General features: G+C 43.7%; 1 protein-coding gene across 1 annotated transcript in view; it reads left to right on the forward strand.

The window, feature by feature from the left end:
- Window positions 1-18106, forward strand: part of LOC140405357 (rac GTPase-activating protein 1-like) — a 37103-nt gene extending 18997 nt beyond the window's left edge. The window contains exons 8-17 of the mRNA XM_072493668.1: window positions 1973-2090; window positions 3346-3482; window positions 3795-3959; window positions 5473-5568; window positions 5912-6110; window positions 7792-7897; window positions 11791-11923; window positions 13474-13600; window positions 14989-15100; window positions 16154-18106. Coding sequence (XP_072349769.1) covers window positions 1973-2090; window positions 3346-3482; window positions 3795-3959; window positions 5473-5568; window positions 5912-6110; window positions 7792-7897; window positions 11791-11923; window positions 13474-13600; window positions 14989-15100; window positions 16154-16229 — 1269 coding nt within the window. The 3' untranslated portion in view covers window positions 16230-18106. The remainder of the gene's footprint in view (window positions 1-1972; window positions 2091-3345; window positions 3483-3794; window positions 3960-5472; window positions 5569-5911; window positions 6111-7791; window positions 7898-11790; window positions 11924-13473; window positions 13601-14988; window positions 15101-16153) is intronic.
- Window positions 18107-23189: the final 5083 nt, after the last annotated feature.

Genomic DNA, 23189 nt, shown 5'->3' on the forward strand with positions numbered 1-23189 from the left:
CAACGTGTAAATGAGAAATAGGAGGGGGTCAAGGGTCGATCCTTGGGGGATACTAAAGGTAATGGTGCAGGAGCAGAAGGAGAAGCCATTGTAACGTGATTATCTGGCTATGACTCAAAGCAGGAAATCAGGTGCAAGTAGCCCTGCTGGATAACAGTGGGGAGGTGGAGGAGGATGGTGGAGTCAACCATGTCAAAGGTTGCAGACCGGTTAAGGTGGGAAAGTTTGCAATTTAGGAATTATTCTGACTGAAACATCTATTCTGGAACACCTGAACTGAATGAAACAAAAATTGATTTGCTGCCATCTAACTCCTCTTTCCCCCTACGTGTGCATGCTTTTAATGAATTGTTCATTGTCCTAGGTGCAGAGTCTTGCTCTAGTCCCAAGAATTTGCAATTATGTTCAGCCAAGGTCCAATTCACTCAAATGTGGGGCCTACTCTAAGAATTTTCTAGGCCAACTGGTATTGCTATTTCAACTGCTGTGTTCACTTTCTATTCTGGATCAGGATGTCCCAGTTAGATCTGTAATAAGTTGCTTTTAAATATATTGAGGAACTGGCCTTTGAAGTCAGGGTTTTAGCCAATTGAACTATTTTTTGAAAAGCCCAGGTCATGGAATCACAGAATTGTTACGGTGCAGAAGGAGGCACAGTGAAAAGTATTTTGCTGCGAGCAGCTCAACAGATCATTAAGTACATGGGAAGAAAAGGGAATAAAAGAAAATACATAATAGGGAAAAGATTAGAACGAGTATAAGTTAAGTAAAAAGTGGATCTGTTGGGGAGAGCTCACTCCGGCGCCATCTTCTGGGAAGGCAATCGTGTCTGCACCAGCTCTCCAAGTGAACATTATGACTTTGTATCATTCTCCATACCCTTCAACATTGTTTCCATTCAAATGCCCTCTTGAATGCCTCGATTGAACCTACCTCCCACCACACCTCCAGGCAGTGCATTCCAGACCTGAACCATTCAGTGTGAAAGGGTTTTTCCTCGCATCACATTTGCTGTATTTGAAAATCACTTTACATTTGTGCGTGCTCATTCTAAATGCTTTTACAAACGGGAACCGTTTATCCCCCATCTACTCTGTCCAGCCCCTTCATGATTTTGAATATCTCTTATCAAATCTCCTCTTGGGAGAACAGTTCCAACCTCTCCAATCTACCCTCATAACTGAAGTTTCTCATCCCTGGTGCCATTCTTGTAATTTCTTCTGCACTCTCGCCAATGCGTTCACTTCCTATATTGTGGTGCCCCGAATTGTACATGGGCCCCGTTTACCTTTATTGGCTGCACAGCTGGTTCGTGATGCAGATCGAGGCCAGCAGCGAGGGTTCAATCCCTGTACCAACTGAGGTTATTCATGAAGGCCCCGCCTTCTCAACCTTGCCCCTCGCCTGAGGTGTGGTGATCCTCGGGTTAAATCACCACCAGTCCGCTCTCCCCTCTCAAAGGGGTAAGCAGCCTATGTTCATCTGGGACTATGGTGACTTTACACAATACTCCAGCTGAGTGTCTTGCACAAGTTCAGCATAACCCTGCTCTGGTACGCTATACCTCTATTAATAAAGCCTAGAATATTATATGCTTTATTAATTGCCCTCGCCACCCATCCTGCTACCTTCGCAACCAGCACCCCCCACCACCATGAATGAAACCTTTATGCAGCTGGAGTGGAAGCTGCTTGTTCTGCTTTCTGTTCTATACCAGTCAAAACTTTGAAACAACTTTTGCTGTTTCCAATGATTGATCCTAATTAGCAGAGAAGTTAAACCTTGTCTTAAGTTAAGTTTAAGAAGTTAAACCAAGGAATCAAGTGCTTAAAGCTTTTCATGATGAATGTTGTGGTCCCCAAGATTTACAGATGTGGGGTTGGAGGGAAGGACCTGGGAAGAGGAAAGATTGGGGATCTGTGAATATGAGAATGCTGTCGGGGCATTGCTGACTGTTTCGGTTACCTTTCAGGCAAATGACTCCATTGTGGCGAAAACCACTCTGACCTTGCCAAATAATGGTGGGCCAATCGAGGCAGTTTCTACAATCGAGACGGTGCCATATTGGACAAGAAGCAGGAGGCGAACAGGTGAGCTCCATTGACAAAACGCAGAGGCCCCTCTTTGTGGTCTGCATTGAACATTTGTGCACAAGATGGAAACTGGCAGCAATGTGGATTGTTGGAGAGATTTGTATATCAGCTGAGGAGTTTGCCTTTCATAAATTATTTGTTGCAGGGAATTCTGAGAATTGGGTATTGCTGTTGTTGTTAAGTTGGAGGATTTATACTTTATAAACTGACTTAATTGAAATCTCATTGTGTACATTGTGAATTCCACACCACATTGTGACGAAAGCCATTTGCAGCCACTGCCGTTTTTCTATTTACTTAGCACAGGCTGAAATTAAATCCCTTTCTGCTCTCTCTGGTTCAGCTTGCCATTTTGAACAGCTGATCTGGTTGGGGAATCCAGACACTTAATCATTAGACTGAAAGCTTGAGATTTAAAAGTCCCGAGTTTTTTTTCTTAATTCAGTTAAGGGTTGTGGGCATTGCTGGCTTGGCCAGCATTCACTGCCCATCTGCAAATCTGGTCGGAAATATTTATGGAAAGATTGCAGTTAATCCTAATCATTAAAATGCTGCTTTCTGCTTGATTTGTGGGGAGCTGATTGGAAGGACTGTCTCAGTGGATCTGCATTTGCCCAGACACATTTCCTTTCCATTGTTGGATTTGTCGTGTCCAGTTATGCCAAAAGTGGGGTTGACACGCACCTATAATTTCTGCAACAGAGCGTAGGATATTTTTGGGTATCGTTGTCATAGAAATGCAGAATACTTTGCTCAAACAGAGACGATTATTTCTTCCAGTTGGTTGCTCTGCTGTGTATCGGTATGGATTTATACATAAATTAGGTAATTGTACCTTTCTGTCTTGCTCGCCCTGTTTATCTCCTCTTGCCATGCATCCCGCAGAGGAAGGGCTGGAGACTTGCCAGGCTGCTAATAATCCTGCTGTGCAACCACTTGCTATTATATTATAATAGGAGCTGTACAATAACAGATTTGGATTTGTTTTTGCTCGCTAACTTTGGGAGTTTGTGGGCTGAGTTTTAACAATAAACTTGGGTTAATTAATAATAGAGGCAAAATTGTTAGTGCATATTTGGCACAGTTTACTTCTAGTCAATGTCTTGTGCTTTTTTAAGATATTATTGAATGTGATGGTGGCTGAAAGAGTCTATTTGGTCACCAGTAAATTTGAACAATTTGTCTGAATTCTTTGTCCAGCTTATTTGACGAGGACTTTACATCATTTCTAATTTCTCTTTTTTTTTTCAAGCAAATCTGAAAGGGCAAGATTTTGATGCCATCTCGGAAACACCCTCAAGCACACCATCAGTAGCCAGTAGATCTGATCATTGTAGTACGCCTCAGAGTAATGGTGGGATGAGAGCTCATGAGTTTGTCTCTAAAACGGTATTTCTGATTTTTTTTGTGTGTTTCTATTAAATTATTTTGCCACCGTCTTTGGTTGTGTTTCGCTTTCCTGTACACCGGGACAGTACAGTGGTTAGCACTGCTGCCTCACAGCACCAGGGACACGGGTTCAATTCCAGCCTTGGGTGGGGAACTGTGTGGAGTTTGCGCTTTCTCCCAGTGTCTGCATGGGTTTCCTCCAGGTGCTCCGGTTTCCTCCCACAGTCCAAAGATGTGCAGGTTATAGCATGGAATAGCATTGCAATGTTCCAAATGCCAACTGTTTTTGTCTTTTTTATTTTATTTGTGTAGGTTATAAAACCAGAGTCATGTGTCCCTTGTGGCAAGAGGATCAAGTTTGGGAAGCTGGCTTTGAAATGCCGAGACTGCAGAGTTGTGGCTCACCCTGAATGTCGGGATCGCTGTGCACTCCCCTGTATCCCAACTTTGACAGGAACGCCTGTACGAATTGGCGAGGTAAGCTTCACGCTGACGGTCTGCAAATCTGTGGTATAGACTACAGACAGCAAAAAAATGGTCAATGAAACATTTTTGAACCAAAGGGTGAAACAAGAGCTAAAGTTGAGTTGAAGTTCTCTTGACAGTTTAGCCCAGCTTAATGTCAACCAATCCATTCTCAAATACACAACGACAAACAGTTAGTGGCAACATAACCAAATGCAGTTTAGAGACACAAAATTGTCCCTTTTGTGTTCCATGTTGCGTTTTGTTATGGCGTGGCAGGTGGTGAGTGCCAAGCTGCCCAAATCCCAAAGGGATACTTGAAACAGCTGCCAGGGGGCGGCATGTGGTGCAGTGATTAGCACTGGAACTGCGGCGCTGAGGACCCAGGTTCGAATCCTGGCCCTGGGTCACTGTCCGTGTCGAGTTTGCACATTCTCCCCCTGTCTGCGTGGGTTTCACCTCCCACAACCCAAAGATGTGCAGGTTAGGTGGATTGGCCACGCTAAATGGCCCCTTAATTGGAAAAAAGATAATTGGGTACTCTAAATTTATAAATCAAGAAACAGCTGTCAGAACGGTTTTGCGATTTATTTTACAAAAAGGTTTTCTGAAATCAGGAAATAACTTCTCAGATTAACTGATGATTTTATATTAAAGTGAAACATTTATTAAAATACATTTTTAAAAGTTACACTTAAACACAAGAACACCTTGACACCGTTATCAGTACTTTCAAACCTTTCCAAACAGATCGTGGCTTAAATAACTCCAAGTTAAACCTCCCTTTAAATGGTAACAGTCTACTGATTTTCTAAGCTATAAAATTCCAGTACATTTACCACACTGCCCTGCGGCTCGTTTGGGTGTTTTCTGAGGGTGGTAGCAAACTCTCCAGGTCTGGTCTTGTCCACGTTTTGTCCTTGTTGAGATCTTACTAGCCAGTTCACTCGCACAGTCTTCAATGTTTTCGTAAATCTGTTAATCTACCTTTGATCTTCCCCTCTATTGTTTCATACAATCCCTTGGAAGTGCATTTACCCCCAGAGTTGAGTAACCCTGTTTTCATTTTATTTTATGGTGACGATATTTTAAAGCGCTTTCTTTGCTCGTCTATTTACATTCTTCCGATTATATGTTTCCCTTTTGAAATACAATAGCCAACTTCAAACCACCTCTTTGTTTGCTTTATGCAAATTCTCCCGACACCCTCGGTTCATCAGCATATCAAACCACTTGTCTTCACACCTTTCTTATTGATGTTTGTCCTTAATCCCATTAAACCAGTCACCCCCCCACCCCATAAAATTGTCTTCCAATATGGTGATATTCCAACAACAAATATTAAAATTCTTTCCTGACCATTTCCTTTGTGATACATGGTCTCCATAGTTCACCAAATTATCCATGTGGGTGTATCTAGTTCATTTGTGAATAAACTGTGCAAGTGAGTATCTTTATCCTTTAGTTCTGAATATCTGTGTTAGTTCTTTTGAAATAATGTTCACTTTAAGTGTGTTGCTTCCAGGGAGTGTTGGCAGACTTCACATCTCGTATGTCACCCATGATCCCATCCATTGTGGTGCATTGCATCAATGAGATTGAGCAAAGAGGCTTATCCGAGGTACGACTGCAATCTTTCATCAGAAATTCTCACCGACTTGTAGTCTTGATTCAAAATTATAAAATAGGAGTGTCTTTAACATTTTCTGTGCCCAGGTGTTAAATGTTCCCGCCATTTATCCTTTTCTTTTCCACACACTATCCTGGAGTCCATGATTGTGAAATTCAAGGTTTGCATAGGTGAAACATTGCCAAGTGAATCGAGTTTTAACGCTGTGTTACGTGGATCATTGTCAGGGAAATATAGTTGGGAAATCATTGAAGATTCACAATTTTAAATTTGGATTTATAAATGCTCTGCTCGGTTTAATTTGTACAGTACAAGTAACTGATGTCTCCTTTAGACTGGCCTGTATCGCATCTCTGGCTGTGACCGCACTGTGAAAGAGCTGAAGGAGAAGTTCCTGAAGGGGAAGAACATGCCATTGCTCAGTAAAGTGGACGACATTCATGCAATCTGTGGGCTTCTGAAAGACTTTCTGAGGAATTTGAAGGAGCCCCTTGTGACTTTCAAATTGTATTCAGCGTTTGTAAATGCCGCAGGTTTGTACGCTTTGATTCGAATGACGAATGTTGAGAGAAGAAGAACCTGTTTGTTGAGTAACTGTGTGCAGCTAAATCTCAGTACAGACAATCCAACTGGAATGTGTGTGTTTTGTGGATGTGTAGGATTCCAGTCAGTGCTGCCTTTGTGAACTGTTATTCCTGGTTTGGGGGACTCGAAGCTTGAGGTTTAAAACACTATTGATTCTTTAAATATTTCATGTTCTTTTTTACCTTTGAGGTAAACTAATCTGTAAATTCAAAGAAATGAAACTTCTATGGCCGGGGAGATTCCAGGTTTGAAGCCCATCTAGCCCAGGATGATTAAAGTCACTGAAATTAGACTCTGTGTCTTCTGGATTAGTGCGGAGATAATTGCGCCTGAACACTGTCCTGTCAAACCACCCCCCCCCCCCCCCCCCCCCCCCCCCCCGGACATGTGCCTGTGTGTGGATGTTAGCAAAATCTTTTTTTTTTAAAATAAATTTAGTGTACCCAATTCATTTTTTTCCAATTAAGTGTCAAATTAGCGTGGCCAATCCACCTAACCTGCACATCTTTGGGTTGTGGGGGCGAAACCCACACAAACACTGGGAGAACGTGCAAACTCCATACGGACAGTGACCCAGAGCTGGGATCAAACCTGGGACCTCAGCGCCGTGAGGCAGTAGTGCTACTCACTGCGCCACCGTGCTGCCCCCGATGTTAGCAAAATCTGTAATGTAGCTGGGACTGGCTGTGATGCTTCTTGTGGTCAGACAACTGACTGACACTTGCTGTAAAACAGGCATATACGGCGAGCATCCTATTGGTGAGACATCAGTGGTCAGCACTCACCCCTGTGCAATCGTGTCCCATTGCAGAGGGGGAAATCTGATGAGAAAATGAATGCAAAATACAGTTCCAGTGGGGGGAGCGGGGGGGAAACAAATTCATAGTATCATAGAATTTGCAGTGCTGAAGGCGGTCATTCGGCCCATCGAGTCTACACCGGCCCCTGAAAAGCCCACACTTCCACCCTATCCCCGTAACCCAGCAACCCCACCTAACCTTTGGACACTACGGAGCAATTTAGCGTGACCAATCTACCTAACCCGCACATCTTTGGACTGTGGGAGGAAACCAGAGCACCCGGAGGAAACCCACGCAGACACTGGGAGACAGCACAGACGGGTACCCAAGCTATGTAATTAGTTTAATTGGTGCAATTTTAACACCTTCCTAATTTAGCATTAAATATGCAATACTGCATTGCAAAGCAGTAAAGCCACTTGAGTCCCGATGTGCTAAATGGAAAGTACCAGCAAGAGATTGCTTTTTACGCTGGAGCCACTTGCTTTCCCCTGCATGTTTTTAAAACAAATTCTGACCATTTGCAGGTCAGGCCGTGTATGAGTGGAGTATAGGCTATTGGACTTGTGTAAAACTGATGGCTTTAACCAAATGGGTAATGGTATTATGTGGCTGTTATTGTGGTATGTCATTGTGTTTCAGTCTATTGAAGGTGAGGCAGAATGAAATTCTCCAACATATATTGAAACTGGGTTTGTTTTCCTATGTGGAAATGTAAATGCAATTCACTTAATTTGTTGAGCAGAGTTCAACATTTCTAACTGATCTTTACCTAAGGGCAGGGATGTTGCACTGTTTGTTTTACCAATGTTGTGTTTCATTTCTGTAGAAATCCCTGATGATGATAACAGTATTGCAGCAATGTACCAGGCTATCGGTGAGCTGCCACAGCCCAACAGAGATACTTTGGCATTTCTGATGAATCACCTGCAGAGGTATGTTTGGATTCAGGATCTTTTTGCCATTCAGAGCATGACTTCATCATCGGCGTCCAATTGTTTGCAGCATTTGCTGCAGTGAGTGGGTTGTACGCAATCAAGATTCTGACCCCTGTGTTATTTAAAAGTAGCCAATTCTCATTTTGCCCTTTTTATGTTTCCTTCTGTCTTGCCCTATCTTCTTTTTTGACCGCTCTATATAGGCATGGAATAAATGCAGCATTGAAACTAAAGTGGAAGAGCAGTGTTTTTCAAACTTTTTTCTCCCCAGGACCCACTTTTACTAATCGACCGATATTCGCAGCCCGCGCCAGCCTACCTTTAATGCGGCAGGTGAGCCTGCTTGGTCCTGACAATCTCACTTGCTTTGTTATTCAATGTTACATTTCTGCTAAGGACTTCAGCTGATGCTTTAAGTTCTTGCTGCACCCTTTGAATAAAATCAAGAGGTGTGTCCTCAAACTCGCCATGCTTAGTCGTCAAATGCCTTTGAAGTTTTGAAGGTTTTAAACTTTCATTTGCCAGTACTTCCCTGCATATGACACACATGGGCTTTGCATCTTGATTTGCATTGGCACAATTAAAGCCACACCTCAAGAAATCAACGTTATGTTGCTTTGTTCTTCATGGGTTGTTCACCAGAGGCCCTGGAGCTCTGGATGCAGCTCACACCAGCACTGTTTTGTCCCGTCGTCGTCTCTCCTGAGAAGCTCCCTCCAGCAGATTCAGTTGTGAGATCCCAGCCTGTTTGTGTCTCTGGCCCTTTCTTCATTATTACTAAATGACCCATCTTCAGTTCTGCACACAGTCCTGTTGCTTGCTGGCAGCTAGAAAATGGAGGAATCTCTCCTCCATGATTTAGCACCCAACGGGGGGGGCGTGGCATCAGTGTACGGGCTGGTCGCGTGGCCTTCTCTCTGGCGGAAAGACTCCCATTGTTCCTATTTAAAGGCCGGTCGCGGCCGGCATTCTTTTTTTTTTTACTTTGAAACTTTATTTCCAATAGCTGATTTTTCCAAGTTTATGACTTTTTACTCCTGAAAATTAAAACAATTTCAGTTGAATGTGCGCATCCTTACATTTACACATGAACGTTGTTTTAAGTATATTCCCATTTCTTTATAAATTTTAACAAGTATAGAAAAAAGTACAATCTTGTTTTACTTTACAATCTATGACTTTAGACGAGATGCGGTAACTTGTCAAGCACACACACTGTCACAATATTTCTTACTGGTTCCACTGCTTTGCGCTATCCAAACATCCAAGTCATCCCCTTCTCCATTCTCACCAAAAGCTCTGACTTCCTGGTTTCCAGCGAGTGGTGACACAAAGTGATTACTGTGTAGGTTTCTTCCAGTCTTGACATGTGTCAGCCACGTTGACTGACCTCATTTTAAAAACCAATAAATTTAGAGTACCTAATTCAATTTTTCCAATTAAGGGGCAATTTAGCGTGGCCAATCCACCTACGCTGCACATCTTTGGGTTGTGGGGGCGAAACCCACGCAGACATGGGGCGAATGAGCAAACTCCACACGTACAGTGACCCAGGGCCGGGATCGAACCTGGGACCTCGGTGCTGTGAGACAGCAGTGCTAACCACTGCGCCACCGTGCTGCCCCTGTTCGTTATATTGTTAAGATGTGCAGGTGAAGGGCATTGTTGAATTAAGTGTTGTGAGCACATATAAATAGGGGACCTTTCACATCTCGACTCCGGGGGGGGGGGGGAGCTGGGGTGTATCGTCACACCCCCGGTATTGACGCTTTGGTTTGATTTTGTAAGTTTCCTTTGACATTTTGATATCTTTTTCTGACAGGGGCGACCATTTTTGATTATTTATTATTGTTTTATTAAAAAAGTATAAATAGGGGACCAGTTGAGGGGGTCATCCGAGCCAACTGTCTGCCCTTCTACCACGGGTACATTCGCAGCTGGGTATCCTTGGAGAGTGAGCTTGCGTGTCCACTGATAGGCTTCAGGCCTCCCATGCCTAGTGGGCACTACCAGGGCTAAGGTGCATCATCAGCACCACCACTGCACCACCGTGCTGCCCCGACTGGTCTCATTTGATCCTATTCCTCGCTGACAAATCTGGCCTGGCTTTCCCCTCACTGCCCAGCAGCTGTTACTATTGTCAAGATGCATCCAGCCCAGTCACAGGCTGCTGACCACTTCAAAGAACAAAGAAAAGTGAAGCACAGGAACAGGCCCTTCGGCCCTCCCAAGCCCGTGCCGACCATGCTGCCCGACTACACTACAATCTTCTTCACTTCCTGGGTCCATATCCCTCTATTCCCATCCTATTCATGGATTTGTCAAGCTGCCCCTTAAATGTCACTATCGTCCCTGCTTCCACCACCTCCTCCGGTAGCGAGTTCCAGGCACCCACTACCCTCTGCGTAAAAAACTTGCCTCGTACATCTACTCTAAACCTTGCCCCTCGCGCCTTAAGCCTATGCCCCCTAGTAATTGACCCCTCTACCCCGGGGAAAAGCCTCTGACTATCCACTCTGTCTATGCCCCTCATAATTTTGTAGACCTCTATCAGGTCGCCCCTCAACCTCCGTCGTTCCAGTGAGAACAAACCGAGTTTATTCAACCGCTCCTCATAGCTAATGCCCTCCATACCAGGCAACATCCTGGTAAATCTCTCGAAAGCCTCCACATCCTTCTGGTAGTGTGGCGACCAGAATTGAACACTATACTCCAAGTGTGGCCTAACTAAGGTTCTGTACAGCTGCAACATGACTTGCCAACTTCCTGACCCGTACTTCACGTTGTGGGAGTGCAAGCGGACATTGTGCAGTCCGTTCAGCAGCTTGATCACAGGTATATGTCGATCAGTGGCGGGGGACGAGATGAGCAGCGCGCAGAAGACGAGCACCAGAGTGGAGCTCCAAGCTGAGGCTGCCACCATTAACATTGGCCGTTCATCAGCCCCTGTTCTCTCTTTTCTCTCCCACCCCCCCCACCCCCAACGCTGCGACCAGCGCACCACCCAGCCTTATCCCGCCCCCTCAAACACCACAGCCAATCGGGGACTGCCCGCAGCTGCTGTTCTTAAAAGCCAGTTGCAGACATTAGGTACTTTTTGCCACGATTGGGAATGACGTGATCACCCCGCGACCCACCCTGGGTCTGAAAAACCCTGGATTAGAGGGAATAGCGTCAGTAGCCACTGCACTGGTTGTACAGACATGGTGCTCTCTGCTTGGCAGGGAGTGTAGTGTCACGGGCTTCTGCTTTCTTCCTTTTGTGGACTTTGGGGTGGGGCAGTGTCATCTCTAGGCTCTGGAGCCCCTTGTTGGCTGTTTTAAGAGTTGCTTTGGATTTCTTCAAGGAGGGCTGGCTAAGCCCTGTCTGCAACCTTTCACTTGAAGCGATTAATTGGACAGTATCAAGCTTTTAAGTTTACAATTTTGTGTGGTGCATAAGTCGTTTCATTTACCTAAACATTAAAACAACAGTTTGTGCTCCTTGGGTCATTTTAACTGCAACCATTTAATATAATAATAATTATCACTTATTGTCACAAGTAGGCTTCAATGAAGTTACTGTGAAAAGCCCCTAGTCGCCACATTCCGGCGCCTGTTCAGGGAGGCCAGTACGGGAATTGAACCCGTGCTGCTGGCCTTGTTCTGCAATACAAGCCAGCGATTTAGCTCGCTGTGCTAAACCAGCCCCTGTAAGTTGGATTTTATTGCTTCATTCGTGTTTAATGTGGCCACTGCACCAGTTAGCTGCCTATATGGTTCTGCACTGTTGCATTGCCATAAAATTTTGATTTGACATTTTACCTGTTTCATCGTCTTGGTCAAGTAAACCAAAAAGTTGGCTTTGTTTCATACAACGATCTGAGCTCGTGTTTTTCCTCCCTCTCTTAGAGTTGCTATTAGCCCAAACTGCAAAATGGACATAACTAACCTTGGCAAGGTTTTTGGCCCTACAATTGTGGGTTATTCCACACCTGATCCAGCCCCCATGGTAATGCTGCAGGAAACCAAACGGCAGCCAAAGGTATGTAACTGGGCTGTTGTCGTGTGAAATGAAGTGAAATGAAAATCGCTTATTGTCACGAGTAGGCTTCAATGAAGTTACTGTGAAAAGCCCCTAGTCGCCACATTCCGGCGCCTGTTCGGGGAGGCTGGTACGGGAATCGAACCGTGCTGCTGGCCTGCCTTGGTCTGCTTTTAAAGGCCAGCGATTTAGCACAGTGTGCTAAACCAGCCCCAGTGCCTCGCCTTTTGACAACAGCAATATTACACTGAAGTGAGATTAAACTTTGTGCTCCCATGTGACGAGCAGAGCGTCTCTTGGTCAAGGCATCTGACGTACACTGAAATCTGCACTGTCAATGGTGCAGTGTGCATCAGGGTGAAGTTGTGTAGTTCTCCCTGAAAGCACGTAACTAAGAGGATTTCTGGTGCCCCTGTCGGAAGCCCTTCTGATGTTGGCAGTATGTTTATCGTGCCACAAGAAGCAGTCACGATAGCAGTCTCTTTATTGTGAATGTTCTCTTTTTGCTTTGGGCAAAACATGAATCTCACAAGTAAAACCTCTGCCCTGGGTGTAGTTTTATGATGCTGTTATCCGTGACTGCAGAGGTTTGCAGGTAAAATGGCAGCAAGCAGTCTTTAATAAGCAAAATAGTGTAGATGCTGGAATCTGAAGGAAAAACAGAATGCTGGAAACATTCAGGTCTGGCAGCATCTACAGGGAGAAAAGACAGAGCATTTAGAGTCCGTATAACTACAGAGCAACAGAAAGGGAGAAATGTGTTGGATTATATACCTGGTTATAGAATTTACAGTGCAGAAGGAGGCCATTCGGCCCATCGAGTCTGCACCAGCTCTTGCAAAGAGCACCCTACCCAAGGTCAACACCTCCACCCTATCCCCATAACCCAGTAACCCCGCCCAACACTAAGGGCAATTTTGGGCACCAAGGACAATTTAGCACGGCCAATCCACCTAACCTGCACATCTTTGGACTGTGGGAGGAAACCGGAGCACCCGGAGGAAACCCACGCACACACTGGGAGAACGTGCAGACTCCGCACAGACAGTGACCCAAGCCGGGAATCGAACCTGGGACCCTGGAGCTGTGAAGCAATTGTGCTAACCACAATGCTACTGTGCTGCCCTGTAAGCGAGGGGGGGAGTGAGGAGAGGTCGCAACAAAGATGTAGCAAAACGTAAGAAGTGACAGATGGCCCAGTGGGGGAGGGTTTTTGCATTGGGACAAAAAATGTTTGGGATGGTTTTTTTTTTTTAAAAGGGGTTTAAAATAAAAGGTCACAGTCTATAGTTGTTCAGCTCTATGATGAGGGCTGCAATGTGCCTAATCGGAAAATGAGGTGCTGCTCTTCCGGTTTGCTTCACTGGAGCATCGCAGCAGGCCGAGGACAGACGTGGGAACGAGAGCAAGATGCGGATTGAAATGGCAAGCGACAGGAAGGTTGGGGTCATGCTTGCGAGATGTTCCGCAACGTGGTCACCCAGGCTACATTTAGTAAGTAGCCTTTGCTGTGCATTGAACCCATCTAAAAGCTTCTCTTTTTCTGGTAGGTGGTTGAACGTTTACTGTCTTTGCCAGTGGAATACTGGAGCCAGTTTACAATGGTGGAACAGGAGAATGTCCACCCTAATCATATCATTGAAAATTCGAATGCTTACAGCACTCCTGAAGTGAAAGGTAACACCAGTGATGTATAAAATGGCATTCTGACTTGTTTGAAGCTGTACATTTGAGTATACATTGTTGTATAACCGTATGCCATGTATCCATTTTGTTAACTTATTTTTTATAAATTTAGAGTACCCAATTATTTTTCCAAGGGGCAATTTAGTGTGGCCAATCCACCTACCCTGCACATCTTTGGGCTGTGGGGGGTGAGACCCATGCAGACTGGGAGAATGTGCAAACTCCACACGGATAGTGACCCAGAGCCGGGATCGAACCTGGGACCTCGGCACCACTGCACCACCCGTATTTTGTTAACTTTTAACGGTCCTTTGTTATATAACCGTAGATCAACAGTTGCGGTGGCATCCAAACGATGAATAAAGCTTTACGAGGTTGATCAGTGGTGGACGGATCTCTTAGTTAAATCACAGCCTCTGACTAAGTGGCAGCTTTTTAAAAAATGTACTGTTTTCAGTTAGCTCTGTATGATTAGTGTGATTTGAGGCGAGTAGGTTTGGATATTGAGCAGCTGTGCCACACTAATATTACAAGTAACGTGCAGGCTTTTCAACACGCTCATCGAGAACAAGCCTTGGTTTTGAATTTTTGTTGCTGTCTGCAGACTCCTATTTAAATATTCTGTCCCATTTCATCGCAAGGTAATTCCAAAGTCAAAAGTTCACTAGTAAGTGAACTAATGGAATCATTACAACAAATGCATTCACATAAGTTGGCAGGTATTTTAATGTACTGCTGCAAAATGTGTCGATGGTAATAAAATTAATGGATCGTTGGTTTATTAAAAATGTGATATTCCCACTCCTGTGTAGGTGTCTCCTCAAAGTAACTGTGGTTACACTCCTCTCCTTTCATTGCTGGAGAAGGAACACTTTGTGGAGAATGTATTCATCTGTGTTTTGATGCCTCGATACAGTCCAGCAGTTCCAAATTTTCTTTCATTCGATGAAAACTCAACTTTCCAGGTCTCCGTTAGCATCTGGTCCTCCTCCAAAATGTTGCACATGATGGCAGGGACCACTTATCCTGGAGAAGCTATATTACTCTGTATGCAGGCTGTCTTTTGCCTGGATTCGGGTATGGTATAGTTAGTCTGGGTATTGGTCCAGGAGCACCCAAGCCAGGAAAATGTTAATCAGTTGGGCACTGCTGTGTATGGAGGCACTGCAGGTTTCCTGGGTAAACCTGGTCCAAAGTACAGATCTACCTTCAAATGGAGCTGCTCCAGGACATAAAAGGCTACCCTGAGCACCTCCCATGTAAGAACAGATAACTGTTCTCCCATGAAAATCGAAACCTAAGCTCCTAAACGTGTCTGGTTGTAAATTACATTTTTGGATTTAATTTGCTCTCCTCTAATTCAGAATTTTCTTCCTTAGTGAGCATGCTTGGGCCACTTACTACTCCGGAACATCAAATAATTGGTAAGACCCCCTCATCCAGCTCCTTATCGGCACGAGTCAAATCCAGTCTGACCAAGACCACTCCTAAGTAAGTACTTCTCTGTTCCTGCAGTCTTAAACCCGGTGTGAGAAATGCTGGTTGGAAGATGCTGTTTAATGGCCATGTTACAGGTGCCCGTTTTATATTTTGGTTACTTCCCATTTACCCCTTCCATGCTGGATCTCCAGGATTGACTTGATTCCCCATCTCTCCCAATGTTGCTTCAAAGCCGTCATCCCCTCATGGTTAGCTGGTTAGCATGCCACTCTCTGGAAATTCTGGCTTCGATTTGGCATCTCCCTATAAGCAACGCAGCTGGAAGTAAGCTTTTTTTTTTGTGCGTAAATGTGTTTTGACCCTCTCCTATATCAAATGTGTTGTCTAATGTCCTACACAGCTCCATTTCCTGGGGTAAAATGTGTGGTCTTTCTGATTGACAATCTGTTCAAAATAAACTGGTCATGTCTCCATTAAAATAGTGGACAGAACCTGGTCAAGTCACACAATAAGACAGCAAAGCGTTAGGCTCTGGTGTCTAGAATGACGAGGGGTGACTTTAGTAATTTCTCCTCTTAATCACCTGTCTTTCCCTCTTTCTCCACCACCACTTACTCTGAAAAAGGATGTATGCACAGGTAGCCTGCTCTCCAGCTAATTGGCCCCCAAATCCTTGATTTCTTGTTTGCCACCTCCACCCTGGGCCAGACAACTCCACATGTGGGCAACAGGTTTGTGCACCACTTATAGTAATTTAATCACTCAAAGTCAAGGGCATGGAATGGTTTTTTTTCTCCTTATAGTCCCTGATTTCCCAGGTAATATTTTCAGCCAACCCACTTTTTAATAACCAAACCATTTTCAAAATGTGGTCTAAATGAGTATGTGTGACGTTGACATCAGTTGTATCCAATTGGAAGTTGTACGTGTACCTTTTTATGTGTGTTTGTTCAGTTCCATAGCTATCTTGCTGCTTTAGCCTTTAGGGGGATTGAAGTTCTTTTTCACTGTGATTAAAATCTAGAATCTTGAAATCTGATGTACAGAACAGTAAACAATTACACAAAATCCCTTCCTTCGATTAACACTCTTAATATTTTGCAGGTTTGGAAGCAAGGGCAAGCAAACGATCAATTTCAATCGACCCGGAAACTTCTTTGCCTCTCCATTACTGAAATAATCGCAAATTAACCCAATAGTCCCAAAATTGGGTTCTTTGGAACTTCACATTGAACCAACTACTTGGCGTTAACAGCAGTTTTTCTTTAGTATTATCCTCTGCATAATGCAGCAATCCTAATACAGCGGTTTTATACCTTGCATTAGACATTAATAATGTGTAGTCGCCAGACTAATCCTTTGAATAAAATGTAGTGGCTGTCTATTATTAGTGTTGGTACGTCTTAAAAATGTGAGCCTATTTTTGAGTAGATAATCTATATTCCAGTTTGTAGTACAATGGCTTATCATTATGATTGGAAGGTTGAGTATTGACTTTTGTAAGCTTTAGACCAACAAATGGCTTAGAAAGTCTTTGCACGCTTTAGAAACCCAAAAGTAAAAGATTATTTTACAAAGTCACAAGTTATGGAATCTGTTACTACAGAATGGGAAATATATGCAGGAAAATGAAAAGATTGCTCTAAGCCAATTATCTGATTATATCCTACTGACTGATTCTATCTTGGCGTCGATCAGCATTTTGATTTTCATAATTTTCTGCCTTTTGTGGGGCCGTTAATTGAACTTGTATCAGAGATCTGAGCATTTTGTTTTTGCTTCAATTTCTTGCCAGTTTTGAAGGTTCCATTTACTCGAGGGTATCCTGTATGTATGTGTTAATTTTGTACTGTTAACAGTTCCCCTCTGACTTGTACGTTAATTCTCTCGCTCCCCTCCATGCTTCAGTGAGAGCCGCCACAAAACAAAAATGCCACGGAATGTTTCTGTTCATTGCAGGCATGGTCTGACCTCTGCCAGCTTTTAACCCAATTGATCATTTTTATCTTGTTTTAAAACTATTTATCATTGCTGCAAAGCCACAGCTTTGACACCAGTAGCTGTCCAGCATTTCGAATCGCCAGTGGAATGTTTTGGTAATGGGTGCATACAATCTGGATCCAACACAATTGTGAAAGAAATTGGTTTTATAAAATGCATTTCAAAGTGAAGAGTTAAACCATTTTGTATACACTACTCTTAGGAACAGGGAGGGCGTGGAACACTTCAAATCCGAGCTTATTGTGGCCCTTCCAGTGATTTAATAGGGTTTCATTGTAAAACCAAACAATTATCATTTATACGCTTTCATTTTAATGATGTGTGTATGCGTGTGAACGTTGTGACTTGTGACCCATTTTGAAGTGGAAAATTAGATTGGGCACAGACTAATGCCAAGTGCTTACCTCGGTTATGACTTGCAATATGCATCAATATACTTCTGCAGTTGCTGAATTCAATTCAATACAGATATCCCAAATAGAAAATTGCTACCAAAAGTAGAAGTATGTATAGTGTAATAGATTCTAAACTATGGATAATGATGTAATCTAAATGTAGCTTTTACAGAACTTGTAAACACATCTGTACCTGTGTTTTTTATATCCCTATTAGTCATTTGAGGGGTATCCATGATAAAAGGCCGATACCAAAGATTGGGCTTTAAGCTGTAAAGTGCTTGCTTCATCAGCGATCTGTTGCAGAACGGCAGGAAAACCTTCTTTGTTGGATACTTTGTAAATCTCAAACGTTAAATCCAAATGAAAACTGATGCAAGCTGTCAATAATGCAGCCTTGTTTTTCATGCTTCTCAACTTGAGGCGCACAGAATACTGTCGAAGTTGGAGTGTTAGAATTGTCGTCTCTGACGTGCTTGTAACCATTTGGAGGATACACCTGATAGGTTGTCAGTTGCGGGATCGCTGAAGCTTTATTGATGCATACTTAAAATTGAATACCATCTTAAATGGCACAGTGTATTGTATGTCATTTTCACTGTACTGTGTAATGCATGCTCTGATGTTTCAACAGCTTCAGTTAAATAAGTGCAGTGATCAATTTCCTGGTGTGTTTTTTTTTTTAAAACACCGTTTTCTGTGCATTCCTGCGGAGTCACACCACCATCCTGACTTGGAGCTCCTATTCCTAACAGCACTGTGGGTGTACCTACACCACATGGATTGCAGCGGTTCAAGAAGGCCACTGCCACCTTCTCATGGGAAATTAGGGGTGGGCAGCAAATGCTGGCCTAGCCAGCGATGCCTACATCCCAAGAATGATCAGGAAGGAAATATACCTTGCTTATTATTGGAACATCGCTGTTTCCTTCATTTAGCATTTAATGGGTGGATTCTCCATTGCGAGTCCGCCCCACTACCACGGACCTAGAATTCGGTGTGCCGTTCGCTGGTGGCGGGATTCTCTTCCCCTGCCACTTATCAATGGGACTTCCTATTGAAGCCACTCCACACCGCCGGGACGCCCACAGGCAGGGGTGCACTGTCGGCGGAACCAGAGAATTCAGCTGCCAACAAACGGCCGGATAATTCCGCCCAATCTGGTTTCTCGCCACCTTGCTTAAGCAAATGCCCTAAATTGTGACCAAAGTCTCTGCTTTTAATACAATTTAAAGATCTATACGTGTCTATACACAATAATTCGTATAGAATCCTATGTATCTCAACTTTACCATGTGTTCTAATTATTTTTTAATTTTTAAAAAAACACTGCACGGAGTCCAAATACTTAAATGAAGTTGTAGATGTCCCAAATACTTAAATGAAGTTGTAGATGTCCCAGTCTTTCAACAACTGGTAAAATCCTCTAGGATTTCTAGTCATAATATAAGAAATGGTAGTAGGATTAGGCCATTCAGCCCCTCCAACATGCTCTACTATTCAACAAGATCATGGTTGATCTGGTTGTGACTTCCACTTTCTTGCCTGCCACCCCCTCCCACTTGTAGACCAAAAATCTAAAGTCAAGAGATGGGAGATCTGTTGACTAATACTGTAATCGATGTATTATTCATGAATAGAACTTCCCAATAACTGCTCGCTCACTCAGGACCAAGATGTACATAGTTATTTGATGGAGTTCTGAGCCCTAATCCATTCGTTGAGAAGGGGGTGAGTCCTTTAGTTACTGGCAGCAAAGAAACAGGCCCAAATGGCTCAAGCTGTTAATGTTCCACAAGAACTTCTACATATTTCAGTTAACCCCTTCATAGCCTTCATATGCATATAAGATGAAGCTAGATAGGTATCTGTGCTGTTTGTCTCAACTACTTGTGGCAAATTCCACATTCTCATCACTACTCAAAGAAGTTTCTTCTGAAATCCTTATAAGACACAGACAGGAGAGATGGGCACACTACTTTCCTCTCACCAACTGTCTGTGAGCAAAAGGTATTTTAAGTTATGCTGTGGCATGTTTTCCCAAAACCTCAGTTTGTGTGGTTCAATTTACTATTAACTCACAACAAATCCTTGTTATGACTAACGCAGAAGGTTAGTTTATTCCACATTCAAAATCAGAGGGGAGGACTGTCCACAACTTTCCGCTACACATGCGACACATCACAACTATGGATAGTAACAGTACAAGAACCACATGAATATTCAAGTGATTCCCAGAGTCTGAGAAGTCAAATTCCTGAAGGTGTTTTCTTTGTGCCTGAGTTCAGTCCCAATGAGTTTATGGTTGGAGACAACATGAAAAATCTTGAATGGTGTTGGATGCAGTTGGTTTTCTATGCTTAAGACTACTTGACAGGCATTGATCAAGCAGGTTTTGAAGAATTAAAAGATACAATGAAGTATGAGGTTCCACAGACGAATGCTTCTGTTCTTTTAACTCCTGGTGGTAGCTTCCAGAATAGAGGTCAAGCCTGTGGTCATGTGACTTGTAGCAGGCATCTTTTCCGATTTGGCAGAAAGTGCATTTTTAAAAAAAATGTTTTTTGACCTATTTTCATGTCGTGACCCAATAGTATACTTTCACTTTGGACCCCTATGTAAGTGGCGGCATATATCAACCCCCTCCCATGAGGTTTAGGTCACCCCTCGGCCTTTTTTTTTTAAACCGAAAAGAATCCCAACCTATTCAGCCATTCCTGATGGCCACTCCGTTCTGGTATCCTTGTGAATCTTTGCACCTTCTGCAGTGCCTCTGTCCTTTTCCAAATTTGAGACCAAAACCATGCACAATACTCGTAAGTGTGGTTTTGTAACTACCTCTTTGCTTTTCAGTTCTATTCCCCTGGAAATCAACTCTAATGCTATGTTTGCATTTTTATGTTTATTTGTGATTCTGCACCCCTAAATTCCTATTCCCCAGCCCATTTGGGATCTTAGTTCCCAAGGAGTATGTGGTCTTATTAGTTATAAATGAACCACCTCACTTACCTATATTGAAATTCAAGAACTTTGTTCACGAGGTCTTGTGTTTCATAATGGTTATAACAGGGTTCTTTGTTGATGAACTTAATGAAGAACAAAACAAGTAGGAACGGTGAATATGAAGATTGCAGCTATGGTTTTGTGTGCTAATTCAGATAATGGCACCTGAAAGTAATCTCTCAAAACAGGGATAACTTTCATGATCCTTTCTCATGGTTTCCGTGAAGGGGGAAGGATGTAGTGAAGTAGACTTTAATCTCTGTGCTAAGACACATTCCCCTTAGCCTGCTATGTTCCAAAAATGACTCGCCTATCTGCTCTTAACCCCAGTGCACGTTGCACAACATAGTAAATGAATCTGCGATGCTTAAAATAGGTAGACCAACATTGTTGGCAAATATGTCATTAATTGTACAAACCAAATTAAATAATTGGGTATGGTGCACTAATATAACCACAAACATACTCAATTTACACCACTTTTGGAACAAAACAACATATCCATAGAAAATTACCACTGCAAATCATTTTGATGTTTAAGAAATGTGCTGCAGTCTTGTGATGGCTCTGAGTAAATGCATCACTCATTGGTCCTGAACCATGCAAACTAAGGATGGCTCTGGGTTGGATCTGTTGTCTTTGCTTGGCTAGCTGGTGCTACAGTTATAGGATTCCTACAGTGCACCAGCCCTCCGAACGAGCACCCTATCCATGCCCGTAACCTAACCTTTTGGACACTATGGGGCAATTTAGTGTGGCCAATCCACCTTACCCGCACATCTTTTGGACTGGGAAGAAACCAGAGCACCCGGAGGAAACCTACGCAGGCATGGGGAGACACAAGCGCCAGGATCCCAAGGTCACAATCGAACCCCAGTCCCTGGTGCTGTGAGCAGCAGTGCTAACTAACCACTGGCAGCGTTGACAACAAGCTCCCTTGGTTCGAGAGTGAGAAAATTGGCCTGCTTTACTGCAGGGAAATTCAAGTGAGGTATGACTGATGCAGCCTCTCACATCCAAGCTGGATTGTCCTGTCATCACTTGCATCAAGACCAATGTGGAAAATTGGCACTTGGGTGAGCTACTGCAGCAGACGTGTGGAGTTGTATCCCAGTATGAAGTGATTCTCCCAGCCAAGAGGGTGGGTAAATGAATAGCATTATAGACATAATTACCGAGTTCCATGAGCTGTATTTAAAGATTTATGTGGAGCTCTCCAACATGCCATTTAAGCAACCTCTGCCTTCAAAGCCAGCTACAGAACAACGTTGTGACAGGATTTACATTCAGACCTATCTCGAGCAGCTCCTAAATGTATGTGAGCCTTTTAACTGTTGTAAAGCATTTCTAAAACGGAGCCTAAACATGGGCTCAAACGGAGTGAAATGCTATATTTGTCACAGTGGAGTTTCCAATTAGAGTTTACACCATGTCAGAGAACCTCAGCTGAATTGAAAGAACATAAAGATTCCCCAGCCTCTAACAGAACCTACTCTATTGCAAGTATTCAATGCCCTTTTTATCATATGCCTGTGGTGCACATTAGCTTTTATGTCCAAGACACTTTTTTGTTATCTGAGAGGGAAAGAGATAGAGGTCCATCTAGTTCTGGGCCCTCTGCATTGCTGGTACTTGCACAATACAAATAAATAATGTTATTTGATGGTTATAAATTAATGTACAAGACATGAGGTGAGACAATCCCAATGATGGAAAGTTGTTCTACTATAGGTGAATTGGACATTCTGAATTCTCCCTCTGTGATCCGAACAGGCGCCGGAATGTTGCGACTAGGGGATTTTCACAGTAACTTCATTGCAGTGTTAATGTACTACTTGTGACAATAAAGATTATATTTAATAATCTTTATCAGCGTCACAAGTAGGCTTGTGGGAGGAAACCGGAGCACCCGGAGGAAACCCACACAGACGGGGAGAACGTGCAGACTGCACAGACAGTGACCCAAGCTGGGAATCGAACCTGGTACCCTGGCATTGTGAAACAACAGTGCTTGCTACTGTGCCGCCCAAGTAGAAATCTTGTGTAAACTGCTGATGGAGGGAAAGGCATGGGTGCTATCCACAAGGTTCTGTACTAAACTAACACTTCTCTGCTTCCCTCCCATGATTATAGTCATGGGGTACGATTCTCCAGTCCGCCAGCTGTGTTTTTCTGGGTGGCGCGCCCTCACCGCCCACGCGATTCTCCATTCCCGCCACCTGCCAATGGGATTTCCCATTACGTCGCCGGGAATCCCGCAGGCTTGGGTGCGCTGCGAGCGCAACGGAGAATCCTTCCAGTGGAGAATCCAACTGACCATTGCAATGCTCCTCATTCCAGGATTACAAAATGAAATGTAGCCTTAATACAAGTCAATACAAGAGATGGTCGATAGCTTTAAGTTCCTGGGGATCACCATCACCAACAGTCTGTCCTGGTTCGCTCACGTTGATGCAACAGTCAAGAAAGCCCAACAACGTCTCTGCTTCCGACGGAAGCTAAAGAAATTTGGCATATCTGCATCGACACTCACAAACCTCTATGTGCCATAGAGAGCATCCTATCCGGCTGCATCACAGCATGGTATGGCAACTGCTCGGTCCAAGATCGCAGGAAACAGCAGAGTGTGGTGAACTCAGCCCAACGCATCACACAAACTTGCCACCCTCCCATTGATTCTGTCTGCACCTCCCGCTGCCTCAGAAACACACAGCATTGTCAGAGACCCCTCCCATACCGGC

The sequence above is a fragment of the Scyliorhinus torazame genome, chromosome X (genome assembly GCF_047496885.1).
Source record: "Scyliorhinus torazame isolate Kashiwa2021f chromosome X, sScyTor2.1, whole genome shotgun sequence".
NCBI lineage: Eukaryota > Metazoa > Chordata > Chondrichthyes > Carcharhiniformes > Scyliorhinidae > Scyliorhinus > Scyliorhinus torazame.